At 38.1% G+C, this 18973-nt stretch overlaps 2 protein-coding genes across 2 annotated transcripts; both read left to right on the top strand.

Annotated features, from left to right (window-relative positions):
* The first annotated feature begins 265 nt into the window (after window positions 1-265).
* On the top strand, window positions 266-5321 carry LOC125468101 (lysM domain receptor-like kinase 3). The gene is made up of 12 exons (XM_048578172.1): window positions 266-908; window positions 2091-2124; window positions 2242-2246; window positions 2355-2513; window positions 3059-3249; window positions 3444-3533; window positions 3713-3806; window positions 3883-4040; window positions 4122-4213; window positions 4410-4548; window positions 4690-4785; window positions 4871-5321. The coding sequence occupies exons 1-12, from the start codon at window positions 302-304 to the stop codon at window positions 5033-5035; spliced, it is 1830 nt and encodes a 609-aa protein (XP_048434129.1). The 5' UTR covers window positions 266-301; the 3' UTR covers window positions 5036-5321.
* Window positions 5322-13191: 7870 nt separating this feature from the next.
* On the top strand, window positions 13192-15675 carry LOC103954957 (ribonuclease 3-like protein 3). Its single transcript, XM_009366810.3, has 3 exons — window positions 13192-13856; window positions 15000-15143; window positions 15232-15675. The coding sequence occupies exons 1-3, from the start codon at window positions 13422-13424 to the stop codon at window positions 15538-15540; spliced, it is 888 nt and encodes a 295-aa protein (XP_009365085.1). The 5' UTR covers window positions 13192-13421; the 3' UTR covers window positions 15541-15675.
* The last annotated feature ends 3298 nt before the right edge of the window (window positions 15676-18973 follow it).

The raw sequence follows: 18973 nt of genomic DNA, 5'->3' as shown, positions 1-18973 counted from the left end.
TGAACTCGGGGGCAGGGTTGCCACAGTCGTTTGACTCAGTCGTCAGTCGCTCTCCAGAAACAATCGCCTGAAAACCACGGGAACGTTTTCTCCTTCACTGTTAAGCAAAGTCAAAGACGCCAAGTACGACAATCAAACACTCATTACTTCATCTAATTAACTTTTAATTTTAAACTAATCAAACCCCACTCAAAGCTTCCATCTTTCTCTCTGTTCATCCAACTCCTGAACAACTCCGATCCAAAAACCCAGTTCCTAAATGGTTTCTGCGACTTGGTTTTCCGATTTCGGATCGACCCAGATGGGATTTCGAATCGGGTTAGGGTTCCTGGTGCTGGTTTCCCTTTGTTTCACGGTGAAACCCCAGTGCAGCAAGAGCTGCGATGCTCTAGCTTCTTACTACGTATGGCAGGGCACTAATCTCAGTTCCATTGGCGATGTTCTGAATACGACCGACTCCACCATCGTCGCCTACAACAAGGACTCGGTTCCCAACATATACAGCGACCGTTTCGGCATCAGGGTCAATGTTCCATTCACCTGTGGTTGCACCAATGGCAACCACGGCCAAATGTTCGAGTGGGATGTCCGTACCGGTGACACGTACGACCGGATTGCGAAGATTTTCTATTCGAATTTGACGACGGTGGAGGACTTGGAGTGGTTCAACAGCTATGATCCAAATAACATACCCAATAATGCTAAAGTGAACGTGACAGTGAATTGTACGTGTGGGAATAGCTCGGTTTCGGAGGATTATGGGCTGTTTATTACTTATCCTCTGCGGCCGGAGGACAATTTGGATTCTATTGCGGGGACGGAGCAGTTGGATCAGGCTTTGCTGCAGAGATATAATCCTGGTGTGAATTTTAGTCAAGGGAGCGGTATCGTGTATATTCCGGGCAAAGGTTTGAGCTTTTGTTCTTTATGGGATAGTTTTTTGTGCTTTGAAGTTGTTCTGTTGTTGAGAATTGATGCAGACATTGAGATATCTTGCGGAATTTGCATAGTTGGTAAAATGAAACATTTAGTTGTTTCGGAGTTGGAAAATTGTTAATTGATTCGGCTGAGGCTTATGTAGGAATGTATATGCTAATGAGTAATAATTTGAGCATGGGGTGAATTAATGAGTTTTAGTCAAGGGAGTAGTTTCATGTATATCCCGTGAAATGGTGCCATTTTCGACCAACACGTGGTTTCGTGGATATTTCGCTAAGTGGTGCCATTTTTTTACCAACATGTGAACTTTCGATGCATACATACAAAGTAGGTAATTTCATATGTAGCGTTGGAAAATGAAAGGCATGTGGTTCTTTTGTAGTTGAATCTTGTTATACGATTTGGTAGACATTGCATGTTATTACTAAGTTTGGATGCCTTGATCTATGTTGCAATGCTAATGACTACGGTGGAAACGAATCCACTAGAAGGGAAGGTAGCAAACAATTGATTAGAAGGGTCTTGTTTAGGAAGTGATAGGCAGAAATTTGTGAAAAAAAGAAACTTCAATAGTGAACTGAAATCCCACAGGAAAATGTTCAGGGTGAACTTAAGAAAGTGGAATCCTTACAAAAGTTTCGGGGAAATTTACAGGCCAGATAATCGATTCCTTGCAATTTCAACAAAGGCATCTTTAATTGTTAATCATGAGTTTGTAACGAATGTTAGAATGTTCAATAATTAAAGTGCTCGGTGGTGCAAGGTCTTTCCTGTGGTTATGGATCCAGTGGGCATCTAGGGAGTGATGTATTGAAAATGTTAGGTGAAGAATAATACAGTAACTCTCTTGTTTTAAGATATCAATTGACAATGCAGTTTTTAGCTGAGTTGTCATCTTGTTTTACGAATTTTATTGTCCATTCCTCTGATTGATATTCCTTGATGCAACGTGCGACAGTGCTAGTGAAGACACTTGAGTTGTTTCAATTCTATGTTGTTTCTGAGTTGTTCCTGTGGTATAAATAAGTATAACGAATGTTTATTGGATATCCAGTTTTTAGGTATTATGAAGCATTGCTCTACTTTCAATATGGTTTCAGAGGAGGCTTTATTTTCAACTTTCCTCACCAAAGTTTCATTTTATCTTGCAGATCAAAATGGAACCTATTTGCCTTTGAAGTCAAGGTATCTTCTACTGCCTCAATATGTTAGCTTAACTATATTACATCTTGTTTTCACTTTCCGTGTCTTCTGAAGATTGTTAATATTTATGAGTTTTATTTGCTTCTGTTCTTTTTGCAGCTCAGGTGATACGGCCGTCTCCAAAATTGGTTTCATGTTCAGATGCCAGTGTGTGAGGGTGATTTGAAACTCAATGCTACTTGGAGCTCATCATTTTTCTTTTGTATAAGCAGGGCTAGGAGGTGGAGCCATTGGTGGCATATCTGTGGGAGTAATTGCGGGAGTGCTGCTATTGGCTGGTGGTATATATTTTGGAATTTTCCGAAAGAACAAGGTGGATACAAAATTTCTCTTAGCAACATCTGAAGATCAATCTTCTCCAAATGGGCGTTGTAAGTTACTCGTCTCCTTGTTTCTTTTTCCAGATAGGCTTTTCGATGTTACCTTTCCACTTTGATTCTTTGCAGTAACACCAGTTCGAGTAGCTGACTAAGCTCCTTACTTTAGGATGTTATTCTTCTCATTTAGCATTCATTGATTCATTTTCATCTTCCCATTCTTTCCAAACAAGAGGGTTTTCCTTTTTTCCTCCTCCTCCCAAGGTTTCTTAAAAATTACGGGAAAAAGACTGCTGCTATTGTAATTGTTAGTTGTTCAATTTTGTTGAAGGATTGGAAATTATTTCTTTATCTAGTATCAGTACCACTGATAATTTGCCCTTAGAAATCCCATTGAACCGGCCCTGGCCATTTTGTTGGTCCATTTTGTTTATAATAATTGTTATGAAGTGTCATGAAACTGCCATGTATATTCTGGTCTTTCTTGCACTTATTTGAACATTCGTTGTATTTTATTTGTTCTTGCCCTCAAATGGTCTAAGATTTTTGCACCAAATGGATGTTTGACATGATTTCATTGATTTTTCTTCTGGGTCTAGCCCTTGTGATTACCCCCGATAAACCTGGAGAGTCAAATGCTGCTGGTCGAGGCCTAACAGGCATTTCCGTGGACAAATCAGTGGAGTTCTCATACGAAGAACTTGCAAGGGCTACTGATAACTTCAGCCTAGCTAATAAAATTGGACAAGGAGGTTTCGGGGCTGTTTACTATGCAGAGTTGAGAGGCGAGGTTTGTTTTCTTTAACCTTTTCATGATTTTTATCCATCATTTATCTTTTCTGTCCAAATGAAGTATGAGATTTTCTAGTCCAGCACCATGATTCATGAATTAAGTGTTTAGTGTTTCTAGACCATGCTTGTGTTTATTTCCTAATTTTTTATTTCTTCTTCTAGAAGTCCCACTCATATAATCTGTGTGTGCAGAAAGCTGCAATCAAGAAGATGGATATGCAAGCATCAAAAGAATTTCTGGCCGAGTTAAATGTTTTGAAACGTGTACATCACTTGAACCTGGTAATGAATTTATCTTTTCAACAATGACAATGCATATGAATCTTGCTTAAGAACTATAAAATAAGGGTGATGTTATTTGCACTCCAAAAATCTCATTGTACACTTTGTACTAGTTTATAACCATGGAACTGATATCTAAAATGTGTAATCATCTCTAAGCTTCTGAACGATCAATGCAGGTACGCTTGATTGGTTATTGTGTTGAGGGCTCTCTTTTCCTAGTCTATGAATATATTGAGAATGGCAACTTAAGCCAACATCTGCGTGGTTCAGGTTAGGCTGTGCTTGATGAGGATTTAAGTACTTCTGTATGCAAGAGAATGGTGATAACACAGTTTAATGTATCCAGGGAAAGGGAGGGACCCACTACCGTGGCCTATCAGAGTGCAGATTGCCCTAGATTCGGCAAGAGGTCTCGAATACATTCATGAGCATACTGTTCCTGTTTATATCCACCGCGATATCAAATCAGCCAATATATTGATAGACAAGAATTTCCATGCCAAGGTTATTTTAGTGCCTCTATTTCCAATATGAACCATTAAAATCTTGTATTGTTGCAATAAAATTCCCTCCTTTTCATTGCAGGTTGCAGGTTTTGGGTTAACTAAACTGACAGAAGTTGGAAGTACATCACTCCCCACACGTCCTGTGGGAACATTTGGATATATGCCGCCGGAGTAAGTAGTTTTTTTTCTCTATTATTCCTTTTAGCAGACTAGCACTAACAGATTGCCTTTGTTGCATTCTTCTGGAAGAACCTATCGTAAGCTGAATGAGTTTATTGATAATTTTTCTAGTCGTCATCCTGACCAATAAGCTGATGGCTGAAGGGCCTGAATATTGTGGATTAACTCCTAACATGGTTGTGTGCAGATATGCTCAATATGGCGATGTTTCTCCTAAAGTAGATGTTTTTGCGTTTGGAGTTGTCATTTTTGAGTTGATATCTGCCAAGGAAGCTGTTTTCAGAGAGGATGGCGCTAGTTCGGAATCAAAAGGCCTTGTTGGTTTGGTTTGTTTTCTCTCTATCTTTCTACTTAAATAAGCCAATTTGCTTTTATCAAGTTTATGCAGGGATTCTATCTTGCATTGCATACAATAATCTCTCATAAAGCAGTTAAGCATGTTTTTGTTGTAATTTTATTTTTCACAGTTTGAGGAGGTCCTGAATCAGCCCGATCTAGAGGACCTCCGAAAATTGGTCGACCCTAACCTTGGAGACAACTATCCGCTTGATTCAGTGCACAAGGTGAAAAAATTTCTCAGACCAAAACACATTATGATTTGTCTCTAGATATCAGTCTAAAAATAGGTACGATGGTTTTCTGGTGCAGATGGCCCAACTCGGCAAAGCATGCACGCAGGAAAACAAAGATCTGCGTCCAAGTATGCGATCAATCGTGGTGGCGTTGATGACACTCTCATCCTCAGCCGAGGATTGGGATGTCGGATCCTTCTACGAAAATCAAGCTCTTGTCAATCTGATGTCAGGAAGGTAGAATGGGGAGAGTGCAGTGACGTTGCTTGTGTTTATGAAGTTCCTTTTGATGTGATCATACCGAATATAAAGACATCATATGGACATTGTACATGTCATATAAGTCAGCATTGTGGGAGTCTTGTGTAAATTGTACATAGCAATTAGTGTATCAAATGAAGAGATAAACAGTTCCTTTTGATCTTGTGGTAAGATTGTCGAGATTTCCAACGCAACGAGCCAGTTTGTAGGTCAAATTCTTAGCTTGTAAAACATAAGTATGAGACAAAATCGATCTCTTATTTTCTCGTTGAAAATCTTCATTTAACTAGAAGCAACATGCACAATTATGTCTTTGACTTCCCAAGACACAAATATCAGACATACCATCTTTTGTCGAAGAATAATGATAGAGAGAACAAATTTTTAAATCAAATTTATAAATTAAAAGATATGTCACTAATAGAAAACAAATACGTTAATCAATATTAATTAATAATCTCTATCATCTACAACTACATTATTTTGTTTGCAAATTTGTTTAAAACTTTGGTTTCCCTAATATTAACCTTTGCTAAAAGCAACATGAATAATGACAGTCATGACTTATCTTTTAGATTTTGTCTTCTGTTTTTTTTTTTTTTTAACATTTTAAGACGGATCAGGTTTATGCTCTTTTTTTTTTTTTCTGTATCTTTTTTTGATGGATAAGATTTATGTCTCCCGTGACCAGAAAATTGATTGTCATGATAACCTATGAGATTCAAAGTATGTCGTGTCAGTTCTAGAATTTTATTTTCTTTTAATTCGTTGCTGGCATGAAGCATGCGGCTAAGAAAGAAAAAAGCACGGCATGCAACAATGTCAGTGGAAATTTCAAGAAATTCTTATTTTCTTGTGCCCCAAGATTTCTGATTTATTGACCGACGACATGAGCCAATGGCCATTCAATGTGTGCTCTTTTTGTATACTTTCAGAGGTCCAGACCATTTTCTGGTGGTCAATAAATAAAGTCCAGGACCATTTTTTGTGATTTAACCATTTAATTTTCCAACCGTGATACCTCTACGGGGATTGGTCAATCTGGTTTGCTGGCATATGCATGGTATCAGAAGGCAGACATGATCTGAGATTCTTATTCCAAAATCCATTGGAAATGAACAAAAAATCCCAAATCCATCATTAACCCAGCCGAATAATGGATTTTTAAATTTATTTAAGCAATTTTGGGGCAATGAATCCATGTAATATCCAGCTTGATAATGTCATAATTCCAAATTTGGTTACCAAATACAATGCATGTTATTCACCCACCCAAAAAACCTGGTCTCGTACACTAGAGGAGGTTGGCACAATTTCGTTCCTAAATGTTTTTGCATAATTATTCTTATATTAAAACAAAGATTAAGTATCTAAAACTCCTTAACTTTTTAGTGTTATTTTAAAGGGTAAAATACAAAAAACTACCTCAACTATTGGTGTCACGACATTTTCATACCTTATCTTTTAAAATTGACAATGTCATACCTCATCTTTAGAATTTGGTCCAATGTTATACCCTTCGTTACTTGGTCGTTTACTTTTCAGTTAAATGCTGACGTGGCTTGATTCGGGACCCACTTTGTATTAAAAAATCATTAAAATATTATTCAAAACTAAAAAAAAATTATTTAATATTTTTTAAATATTAAAATAATAATAAAAAGTCAAAAAAAAAAAAAAAGAAAGAAAATAACTCCCAGTTCGTCCCTCCTGTCCCCCTCCCCCCCTTCTCTCTTCTCCCCATCTTCATCTTCTTCTCACCACTTGCAAATCCACCAAAAAAAAAAAAAAATTTTGAAAACCCATCAACCCCCATCCCTGCGGAAGAAGAAGAAGGACGCGCGGAAGAAGAAGAAGGAGAAGGAGGAGGAAGAAAAAAAAAAAAATTGAAAACCCATCAACCCCCTGCGGAAGAAGGAGAAGGAGAAGGAGGAAGAAGAAGAGGAAAAAAAAGGAGGAGGAAGGAAAAAAAATAAAAAATATTTTTTTGAAAACCCATCAAACCCCAAATCCACCACTCATCCATTCTCCACATCCTCTTCTGCACTCATTCTCCACCTTCTCTCCACACCTATCTTCCCACCGACAGGATCTGGGGTTTGTTTTTTTTTTTTTTCCTGGGTTGCAGGAGGGAGAAAATGGGGGTGGGGAGGGGGGAAACTGAGTGTGGGTTGGGGGAAGACAAATTGGATTTTTTTTTTTTTTTTTTTTTTTTTTGGCGTTTGCAGGTTGGGGAAGAAGATGAAGATGGGGAGAAGTGAGAGGAGGGGGGAAAGGGGGAGGGGACGGACGAAATGAGGGTTTTTTTTTTTTTTTTTTTTTTTTTTTTAATTTAAAATATTTTTTGACACACCCCTACCCAGAAAGTCCACTTGGACCCTGAATCGAGATGTGCTGGCCGACACCTGAAAGGTGACGAAGCCATAAAATGTGATAGTGTATAAAAAGTGAATGAATTTGAATCCAAAAGTGTCTAAATACCAGAGTGCGCTACGAGTGGGAGCGAACCCATTTCACGCGCAATGTCAGAGCATAAGTAAGGTACAGTAATGTGGGTAAGAATCATACCCTAAAAAATATCCATCAATACTAAGATTTGCCACAGATTCTTGTCGATACAAACTCAGCAGCTAAAACCTGGAGGGCACCAAACAGAAGGTGTGAGTAAGCAATAAAACCAAGCTTCCCAAAATTACTACTTCCCTAAAAATAATGCTCCTAAATGTAAAACCCGTATCGTTTTCCATAAGACAGTACAACATATATACATATATCCAAACCATACTCGGAAATGACCAAAACCACGGTTTGCCATCAAATCCATCATACATTAATAAGTAGGCCAAATGAACTAAATCAATACAAAGTGATATATCAGTCAGAGTCATTTAAAATGACATGTACAACTCATCCGTATCTCATCAATCATGACTAGCATATAAGTCGGAGTCACCTATAGTGACCTGTACGACTTATCCATATCTCGTCAATCCTGGCTAGCATATAAGTCGGAGTCACCTATAGTGACCTGTACGACTTATCCATATCTCGTCAATCCTGGCTAGCATATAAGTCGGAGTCACCTATAGTGATCTGTACGACTTATCCATATCTCGTCAATCGTGGCTAGCATATAAATCGGAGTCACCTATAGTGACCTGTACAACTTATCCATATCTCATCAATCCTGGCTAGCCTATAGCTCAATAAGTATACCTGCACATGAGTCGAAACCACCTAAGATGGTCTGTACGACAGGACTGGGTGTAAATAAATACGCTCGAGTGCTACGATCACGTGAAGACTGGGCGAATAATCGTGGGTCACCTACGAGTCGGAACCACCTAAGGTGGTCTGTACGACAGGACTGTACACCTACCTTGGATCCAAGGTGAGCATAAGGTGCGGGAGGTGAACATCACGTGAAGGACTGTGCCCTGGCCACGGGCGGGAGCACTAACACCGGGGTGCAGGTTTATGAGCTCTCAATGCATCTCAATATAACATGTGCAACTCATGGCAACCAGTACGACAGTATTGAAGTTGCCTAACTCATAACTGTAGTCATGCTATAACGTAATCGATTCAACTAGTACCATAAACTCACCTGAACTTACCTGGGTGTCCTGAGTTCACCTTTGCACTTGAAAGCATTCCCAATAATTATATGCAAGTAATATACATATGGATATATCATGATGCAATCTACTACTCAACCATGTCGTAGCATTTTCAATTATAAACAATATGGTGTGAAGCGTACAATTAGTAACGCCCTACTCCCAAACTACTTATTTTCAGGGATAATTATCCATGACAACCAAATTAACTCTAATTTAACTAACTAATTCACAAAACTAAAACTTGTCTTTACCAATTTCCTTCGCATTACTCAATTTCCCAAGCAAGGTTTTTGTCTCAAATATTTTATGGCTGCATCTAACGTCTCGTTAGACTGCCTACGTACCCTAAATAGGGATCAAGCCATTCGTAGTTCATATAGGTACTTCAAGCATTCACAATAATTATATGAAGGTAATATACCTAATCAATTTAAAAGTGTCGATAGAACTCTCAATAATATGCACAATAAAAAGGAAAAGATCCACTTACCTGGAGTCCACGTTATACTTCTCTAGCACGCGCATCGAGGCGTCCTGAATGATCAATCCCTGTGGCCAATTATCAAATCACATCTCAGAACTCTTATCCGTAGAATATGCAATTCACATAAAACACAACCTCAACGGCATTTTGAAATAGTTTGATACCCATTGACCACAAGTCAACCGTCGATCAAAGATCGACGGTAGGGTTTACAACCCTGTATAACTTGACCCGGAAGATCCGCATATTAGATTTTCAATCCACAACTCCCAACGATCCACAATATTTTTCTAGAATAACATATTAAAATTTCATTACGATCCAACGGTCAGATCTCCGCCAATTGCCTAAAACAAGTGGCCGTGAACATTTATTTTACTAACTTACAAATCCAATTTAGGAAGATCCGTAAGTCGGATTCCCGATCCGTAAATTCCTATGATCTTTAAATATTACGTATTATAATGTATTCAATTTTGGTGACGATCCAACGGTCAGATCATCGATTCACATTTTTATCAAGTAACGTATCATAACGAATTTAGGTTCCAACGATCAACCTACGTCATTCAAATGACAAAACTGAATTCAAAAAATTCGACATAGCCTAAAAATAGCATTGGCGGCTCACTGGCCACGCGTCGCCGCGGGTGGCGGTCGGCCGCCCCGACTCGCCGGAAAATCCAACTATTTCCAAAAATTCTCAAACTTCACAGAAATGAAGATCTCAGTGAGTGGAGCAACTTTCATATCTTCCACGAAGTCCAAAAGTGGACGGAAGATGGTCAATTTTGCCCACGAAGCCGACGGATGCCTAAAACTTCCCGACGTCGATTCGTCGTCTACGGTGGTCCAACGGGGTCAAGGTTAGTTGGGTTTTTCTCCTGGGATGATGGGCTACAAAGCCCAAGTGGTGGCATCGGCCATTGCTTTGCCGATTTGCCGGAAAATCGAGAAGGGTGGCCGGAGCACCATTGATTTTCGTCAACTTTCGTGGCCTCAAACTTCCACATCCCTTGGTTAATCAAGGTGGTTCTTGGGTGGATTTTGTAGAGGGGAATGAGAGCTTCAAGATGGTGGTGGTGGCATCGAAAAACTCCACCGGAGTTGGCCGGAATCGGCCTTGGAAAATGGGCACCTGCGGTGGGTGCGGGTGGACGAAAACCCTTTTTTTTTTTTTTTTTTTTTTTTTTTTCTTTTCTCCCTCCATTTCTGATTGGGCTTCCCCCACAAAGTGGGGATTTAATTTAAATAAACACTAACCTTGAATAACCAATTTCGAACGTCGGTAACTATACCGTTATAATCTGGACTCGCAAACGGCTTTCGCCTATACGTTCGTACCAATGAGTACTACGAGGATATGCTAAAAGAATAAGTCTCACATCTTTCAAGTCGATGGTCAACGGAAGTCAAAGTCCTTGCCTCTAGGGCAATTTCGTAAATTCACGCTTTTAAAATAAAATAAAAACGTAAAATTTGGAACGGGTTGTCACATTTTTATTATTATTTTAATATTTAAAAAATAGTAAATTTTTTTTTTTTGAAGTTTTTAATAATATTTTAATGATTTTTTTAAGAGAAAATGGGTTCTGAATTAAGTCACGTCAGCATTTAACTGAAAAGTAAACGGTCAAGTAACGGAAGGTATAACATTAGACCAAATTCTAAAGATGAAGACATTGTCAATTTTAAAAGATGAGGTATGAAAGTGTCATGACATCCATAGTTGAGGTAGTTTTTTGTACTTTACCCTATTTTAAATAAGTCTTGACTTTTTTAAATATTTCAAACAAGTACCTAATTTATTTAAAATGTCTCGTCTGTTAAGCTCCAATTAAATTTCTATTAAATCGGTCACCACCAACTCCATTAGGCCATCATATCCAAACCCAATATACAATCACTAACTCAACTCTACAACTCAAGTCGCCACATCGAGAAGAAGTTCATAGATGTTGCTTAAATGTTATGGACTGCCATGATGCAGCCACCACTATCTTCATCGTCCACAAAGAATAACTGAAAGTTTACAAGCCGAGAATCGACTAATGAGGAAACCACATGTGCAGAACAAGCTTCTTGAAACCCTATCTGAATTCTTAACACTCTTCTTTGCTAGGAGATTGTTGTCCTGATATAATTTCAATACGTGTTTGATCATTCGGTTCCATATTATATAATTTATGTTTAAAATTTAGATTTTGAGGCAACTAATATTAATGTTGACCGTGATATACCTATGGGTTTTGAATATAAAGGTTGAGATTGGGTTTCAATGGTTAGAGGTTGAGGTTAGAGGTGGCGGATGCTTGATATTTTCTGATCTTCATTTTTGTATTCTATTTTATTTGTGAATTTGTTTATTTATTTTTATTTTTTCATCTTCATGTCTTTTTGAAGTCATTTTTATTATTAGTTTAGTGTACATATAAGCTAAAGAGTGGGAACTATTGTTTTACCAGAAAAAATAATTGGGCTTAAAAGATGTGACATTTTCAATAGATGGGTACTTGTTTGAAATGTTTAAAATAGATGAGACCAATTTAAAACAATACTAAAATGTTTGGGAGTTTTAAGTATTTAATCCTTAAATTTATTAAGGAATGTAAAATAATCTACATATGATAGACATACAAAACATAACGAAAAATCAAAACAAGCAATTGAATAACTATTGTATTATTGATAACTTCATTTAACATAAAATTGTTAAATCATGTCTTTACTTAACTATTTAGAGTTTTATAATAAAAAGTGAAGTGATCTTTGGGAGATTAATTAAAACCATTTTCATCGATGTATAGGACACTTTTGTCTTAAACAAATGTGAACTCCTATCGGTCACGCATTTGTATATGGCATTTAGAAAACAGACTATTGTATATGCCGATTATGTATGAGCATAACTAACGATACTAAGCAAAGACAATTATTTAAGCGATCACCCTTCTGCTCTTTTTTTTTTTTTTTTTGAAAAACCTTGACGGTACAAGGAAAATTTATTGATATGAAAAAAGAGGGGGTGGACGAAGGACCAAAACCCTCTAAAATAAAAACTAAAAGGTAAGAAGCTGTAAAACAAAAGGGGAAATCCAAAGAGATTAGGAAAAATAGAGAATTACACATTAAGACAAGGAGACAAACTTGTAGGCCGACATGCCCAAGAAATCTGAATGCAGAAAAGAAAGAATCTCAAAAGGAGGAGCGGCATGCGTACAATAGAACAGGAGAGAAGCCCTAAAGCAGCTAATTTTTCAACAACTGCATCCCCTTCTCAAAAGGTACGAGAGCAACATAAAACAATGTGATGCAACTGGAGAATACCGTTTTCCCAACAAATGTGTAGCAACCAAGGAGAAGGGAAAAAAAAAACCAGAGGCAAAGCAAGATATCACACTAAAATAGTCATTTTCAAGCCATAAATTTTGCTAACCTTGTGCATGAGCTAACTTCACAACAAGGATGACAACATGAAGTTCTGCATAGAAAGAAATATGATGCCCCTAACTCAGGGAGAAACCACCAAGAAAATAGCCCATAGAATCTCGAAAAACCCTACCACAAGCTGCATGACCAAGGAGCATCCGCATTCACTTCGACCCAAGGATGGAGGGGGATGCCAAAGAACATAATCTATAGAATGATGACTTAACCGAGATATTACAAGAGAGACTAAAGTTGCTTATCCAAAATATCATGTACATGACCTTACAAAGCGATGTTACTAAATCCATATAGATACGTTTTTCATATCTTGTTTTAGAATTGTCATTTGGGTGATTGAGAATGATTTTTTAGTTTATTTCTCTTTGGGTTAAAATCATTCTTCAGGTCTTGTTTCATACGTCCAGCAAATCCCTTCTTTCTTCTTGACCTTATTTATAATTCCAAAAATCAGAAACCAACAAATCCCTGCAAATTATCTTTTAGCACCTGCAATTCACATATATTGCCAAAAGCCGGCTATAAGATATTTCCTTGTTAGCACCTACCAACCCTCCTTCCCCAAACCTACTATTAATTATATATTATAATTCTCTTCCCAAATTTCTATTAATTATATTATAATTCTTTTCCCAAATTTGTCAATTAATCCTTGATTAATGATTAATTTCCAAATTATATTACGTAATTAGGCCTGCCGACCATCTATAAATATTTGTAAATAAATAAAGACCAAGTGCAGTAGTCTCCACGCTTCTATACCTCCCTTTCTCACACGACTTGTGTTTTTCGCTATTGCTTCCTTCCGAACCATGGGAGCAGTCCAAGCTGCAGAAGAAGAAATAATCACAACCCTACATCTGCACGACGTCAAACCAACCTTGCCCTCTATTGATAGGTCAACATCATTGACTGATCACGATCATCATCTAAATCTTGAAGAAGTGGAGGAGATTATAAGGTACAAATTCGAGAACAAGGTTTTGCTGCAGGAGGCTTTCACACATCCTTCCTTCGTCCCCGCCGAGTGCTCCGGTTCATCCTACGAGCGTCTGGAGTACGTCGGGGATGCGGTGCTAAATTTGCTGTTCAGCAGAGAACAGTACCTTTTGTACCCCGACTTGGCACCCGGGCCGTTGACGCGGCTCCGGGCAGCCAATGTTGATACGGAGAAGCTTGCGCGTGTGGCGATCAAGCATGGGTTGCACCGGTACCTGCGGCATAGGAAACCGTTGCTTGAAGAACAAGTAAGTGATAAAGATTTAAAGCTGCTTAAAACTTTTTGAATCATATTTTGCATTGGGTGTGGTCATCGTTTAGGGTTGAGGGTCAAACATGGATTTAGATGATAATTGAAGTCAATTTTGATAACTTGCAAGCGTTGACATTGTTTCGTTGGACTTGTTATGTTTGTTTAATTGATTTGATCGCTGTTCAGTATATTTTTCAACGCATTAAGTTTTGTCTTAATCAGTTGGACATACGGCATATTGATGAAATTGGGTTTCATCATAAAATCAATTGGCAATATGAAAAGTAGCCCAAGACCATATAAGCACATAGCAAACTTATCCCCTCACCGATGTGGGACAACTCTCAACATGCCCCGCACGTGTGGCCGATTTTCAAGCCTAACACGTAGACAATACAACAGGGTGACGTGGAGCGCATATAGTCATTGGGTTTCACACGTGAGACAACCTGTTCTGATACCATGATGAAATTAGGGTTCCACCATAAAACCAATTAACAATATGGGAAATAGCCCAAGACCATATAAGAACAAAGCAAACTTGTCCCCTCACCGATGTAGGACAACTCTCAACACGTATGACTTTTGGCATGAAAATTAAATCTGAAAGTTTGTGTTTGATTCTCGTTGGATTACCTGCCCATTGGTTTGGTTATACAGCTTACGCTCCCATGTATTTTAGCATCCCCAGTTAGGCATGCCAAAATTTATATTGGTTAATGAAATTGAATCATATTAAGGAAGAGAGAGATATAAGACTTGGCGAAAGTCGTTTTCTCCCTAGCTGTAGCGCTGCTGGCAAAACTATTTTACTTATGAATATCTAGTTTGTTAAAGAAGACTATGTAATGCGAATTAGTTAAAAATGATTTATTGGGAGATGCTTTCTTGTTAAATCCTCTATATGATTTTTTTTTTTTTTTTAATTTTACTACGGAGAGGAAGAGGGTTTGAAACTATTACAATAATGTATGGAAAAAGGGAGTTTTGAACCCGGGACACATGGGTGAAAACTTAGCCTATCCACTAGGATATTCGTACTACATGTAGATCCTCTATATGAAATGAGTTTTCTTTGAGAAGAAAAAAATACGTTTGAATTTGTTATGATCAAAAGTTTTGTTGAAAATGTACACAGATTCGAGAATTTGCACGAGCGATTCATGAGTATCCACTGCATTCCAATGGACTCATTGATGCTCCAAAGAACCTGGCGGACATTGTTGAGTCCACGATAGGTGCAGTTTTCATGGACTGCAACTCAATTGACATTGTGTGGAAGGTAATGGAATTTCATGTCGCTCGTTATTATGTTTGCTCATATCTGTTTTAGAACTGTGATTAGTACTGTTTTGTGTTTTGAAAACTAGGTGTTCAAGGATTTGTTGGAGCCTATAATAGATCCGAAGACGATAAAGAGGCATCCGGCGTCACAACTTCATGAAGTGTGTCAAAAGAACAATCTGAACCTCCGATTTGTCGATTTGTGGGAGGAGAAACACACGGTTGAGGTTTTTATAAACGATCAGATTGTTGGAAGAGGCACTTACAGTCTCAAGAAGGAAGTTGCGCACAATAGAGCAGCGAAAGATGCACTTGACAACATGTGGAATGTGATAGGTCAGAAGAAAGACAATGTTGAAGACCACCTAAGGGACAATGGTCACTGGGAGGATTAATTTATAATCTAATGTAATTTTTACGTACTCAATATATCTGTAATTTGTAGCTTTGTTCTTCATATTAGTTTGAAGTGTTGATGGAAAATTGGCTAATATATAATTTAACGCTTGTTGACTGTTGTTCCGTTTTAATCAATTTGGGATATGACCGCTCGAATCCTAATTGAAGCTAGAAGATGAATTTTCACGAAAGAAAACTATTTGGACAAACTATGCAGGTTGACATATCTACGTTTTCACTCAACATGCACTGAACCAAGAGAGTTATCTGGTCCAAACCAATCCTAAACACTAAACGAGATCTATATGTCTGGCCTTGCGTTGCATGTTCTTGAATTCACATGCCTCAGATCTTCTCTCTACAGGTATAATGTTTGCTTTTTCTCTACTTTACCATTTATATTTGTATGAAAGTTGATTCTAAAGGTGAATTTCCACTGACTTGCTATCACATGATCCACCCATCACTACTTGATAACGTCCCAAAATAGCAACATGAATCTTATCTTGTGTCCAAATCTTACATAACGTCGGTTTTCCAGCAGAAAATATGATAACTTTAACCGTCTCTTTCTCGTCCATATATTAAAATCATTGCATGAATCAGACCTCTCCTTTCTCCATGCATCAGATCCCCTCTCTCTCTCTTCTTTGAGGAACATCAGACCTTAATTTCTTAGTCCTTTCTCTCTCGGCCTCAATCTGGGTTGGATTTTACTCTCCCATGGTGGCTACTCCGACACAAACCTCCCCTTCATCCTGTTCGCAAGATCTGATGGCGTTGAAGAGGTGGTGTCACACACCCCGATCCTGATGTTCGTGGGACGTCGGGATGGTCATGTACTAGCTGACACCTCAGGGTGACGAAAGCCATTTAATGAATGCATATGATGATAACATGTAAAACATGCGTATAAATTTCGTTCGAACTACATAATATAATATACTAATATTCAACTGCCAACAATGAAACTACTGATAATACATGACATGTTCAAAGCATACAACTAATCCAGAGTACAAGCGGAAGATAAAATAGAGAAGAGCTATTACAATAGAAGTCAAAGCAGAGAGGACGATGCGGTATCATTGGTAGGGGGAATGCCTTGTATCTCAGATCGTATTCCTCGTTCTTATGTCCTGAGGGGGTGCAAAACAAACATGAGTGGACCAAGTTGATATATATAAATAATATTGAAATAGTTATCAGCATGCTAACTCCCAAAATTTTATAAAAACTAATAGCATAATATGTGATAGGTTTTCCAAAACCCTAGCATGCCATAAAAACTTTCATGAAACATATATCGTATATATTGTGCTAGATAGTGGTATCAGTATTGCCCGAAGGCATATAGAACTCTTCATTCATAACACTTCTTTCACAAGTATCAATCGCCCGTAAGCTTCTATGGCACCCAACTCGAAGGTTAATATAAGTATTAATTGCCCGTAGGCTACAACACCCAACCCGAAGGTCAATATAAGTATTATCAATCGCTCGCAAGCTCCTACAGCACCCAACCCAAAGGTCAATATAAGTATCATCGCTAGGGCTGGGTTCGGTTCTTAACGGTTCGGTTTTTTCTTAAAACCGAAACCGAACCGAAGTTTCGGTTCGGTTCAATTTTTTTCGGTTCGGTTTTTCTCGGTTCGGTTTCGGTTTTTTTTCGGTTTTTTTTTTTTTTTTCCTTGTCTTTTTTTCGTTCATTTTTTTGTATTCATTTGCAGATCATGTAACATCGTCCTTGTTTGTTATCTGGCGCAATCTGCTTGTGTATTTAAGATGCTGGTATTCATTTCTTTGACCATGTTCGCGATATTTGTTTTGTAACAATTGATCAGCCATCCTTACTTGAGATGTGTTAGTCGTTGTGATGATCCACCAAAATGTTATTATACATCCAAACACACTGTGTAGCACAACGAAGGCTAGGCACGACTAAGGGATGCCTTGCGCAAGGAAAATTATGCCATGCGTTGTGCATGGCAAAGGCATGCCAAGGCACCACCACGGCACAACGCAGGATCATCAAGCGGGAACTTAAACAGCACTATAGCAGGTTCTTTCCACATATATTATACATATACTTGTATATAAATGCATATATGTTAATCATAGTGATCCCTTGCACTATATGCTAAAAAAAAGAAATTGCCATGTAGAGGCACGGCATTCATGTTCTTGCCTTCGTAATGTATATTGTGCATTGTGATGGCTTGAATGGAATTCTTACTTGAGGATTGCAATTTTCATGGCATTACCGAACATGTGTTGTCATGGCATGCTTATCTAGCCTTGCCTTCACACCTCCAAGAGACATCTCGAGCTATTATCTTACCTAAGGGCAATGCATGGCGCTAGTTTCATAGCCAAAGGTAGTGCAAGGTACCACTTTCTCGACAAAAGACCATGCAAGACAACTTCCATGATCAAAAAGACAATAGAAGGTATCGAATCTTAGAGCAAGGGCAATGCATGACAGCACTTTCCTTGATCAAGGGATTATATATAACTGTTATGTCTAAAGGCAAATCAACCAAGAAGAAGCACTTATGCTCTTAGAGAAAAGCTGCTCAACTTAATTTCACCCCCCACCAAACCAACCAAGAAGCACAACCCAGAAACCTATAAATAAATTACTGGTACAATTATAACAACACAAAGCCTACAGTCAAGTTGGCTTGCAACAACCAACCCAACCCGTAGGGAAAGGGTTCAAACCCCGACGGCAACATGTATTTTTTAGTATTTATATATGATTTTTTTTTTTGGTTCGGTTCAATTCGGTTCGGTTTCCAAACCTCAAAAACCGAAACCGAACCAACCAAATTCGGTTCGGTTCGGTTTGGTAGTTTCGGTTCGGTTTTTTTTTTCGGTTCGGTTTGGTTTTCGGTTTTTTTCGGTTTTCGGTTTTTTGAACCCACCCCTAATCATCGCCCGCAAGCTCCTACAGCACCCAACCTGAAGGTCAATATAAGTATCATTGCCCGAAGGCTCTTACATCACCTAACCCATAGGTCAATATGTGATCACTAGATACGCACAAAACCATTGAATATAATCTTTCCAAATATAGGTACATATATCTCAAAACATCGTCATAGCATATAGTTATCCATCATATATATTATAAAGAAATGTGTAAAAGCATGTTCATAGATAGTATATAGTCATCCATCAAATATACTATAAAGAACATCATTTCGATAAAATATGGTATTCCAAAATATTCGTAGTAAAGCATCATATATCATAAGTGTAAATCTAATTTACTTATAAAACGTTTCATAAAACATAACCATTAACTCATGCTTTTCATGCATGCATTTCTACTACTAAAACATGCATTTTAAAAGGGGTCCACTCATAGATACTCCGTCGTCGAAGAGCCGTACGAAAAAGGAATAACGAAATCGCCGCTAATAA

Source organism: the organism of the source record quoted next, unplaced genomic scaffold, assembly GCF_019419815.1.
Source record: "Pyrus x bretschneideri cultivar Hongxiangsu unplaced genomic scaffold, Pyrus_bretschneideri_v1 Contig12, whole genome shotgun sequence".
Taxonomy (NCBI): Eukaryota; Viridiplantae; Streptophyta; class Magnoliopsida; order Rosales; family Rosaceae; genus Pyrus; species Pyrus x bretschneideri.
This window is presented reverse-complemented; position numbering and strand designations above follow the sequence as displayed.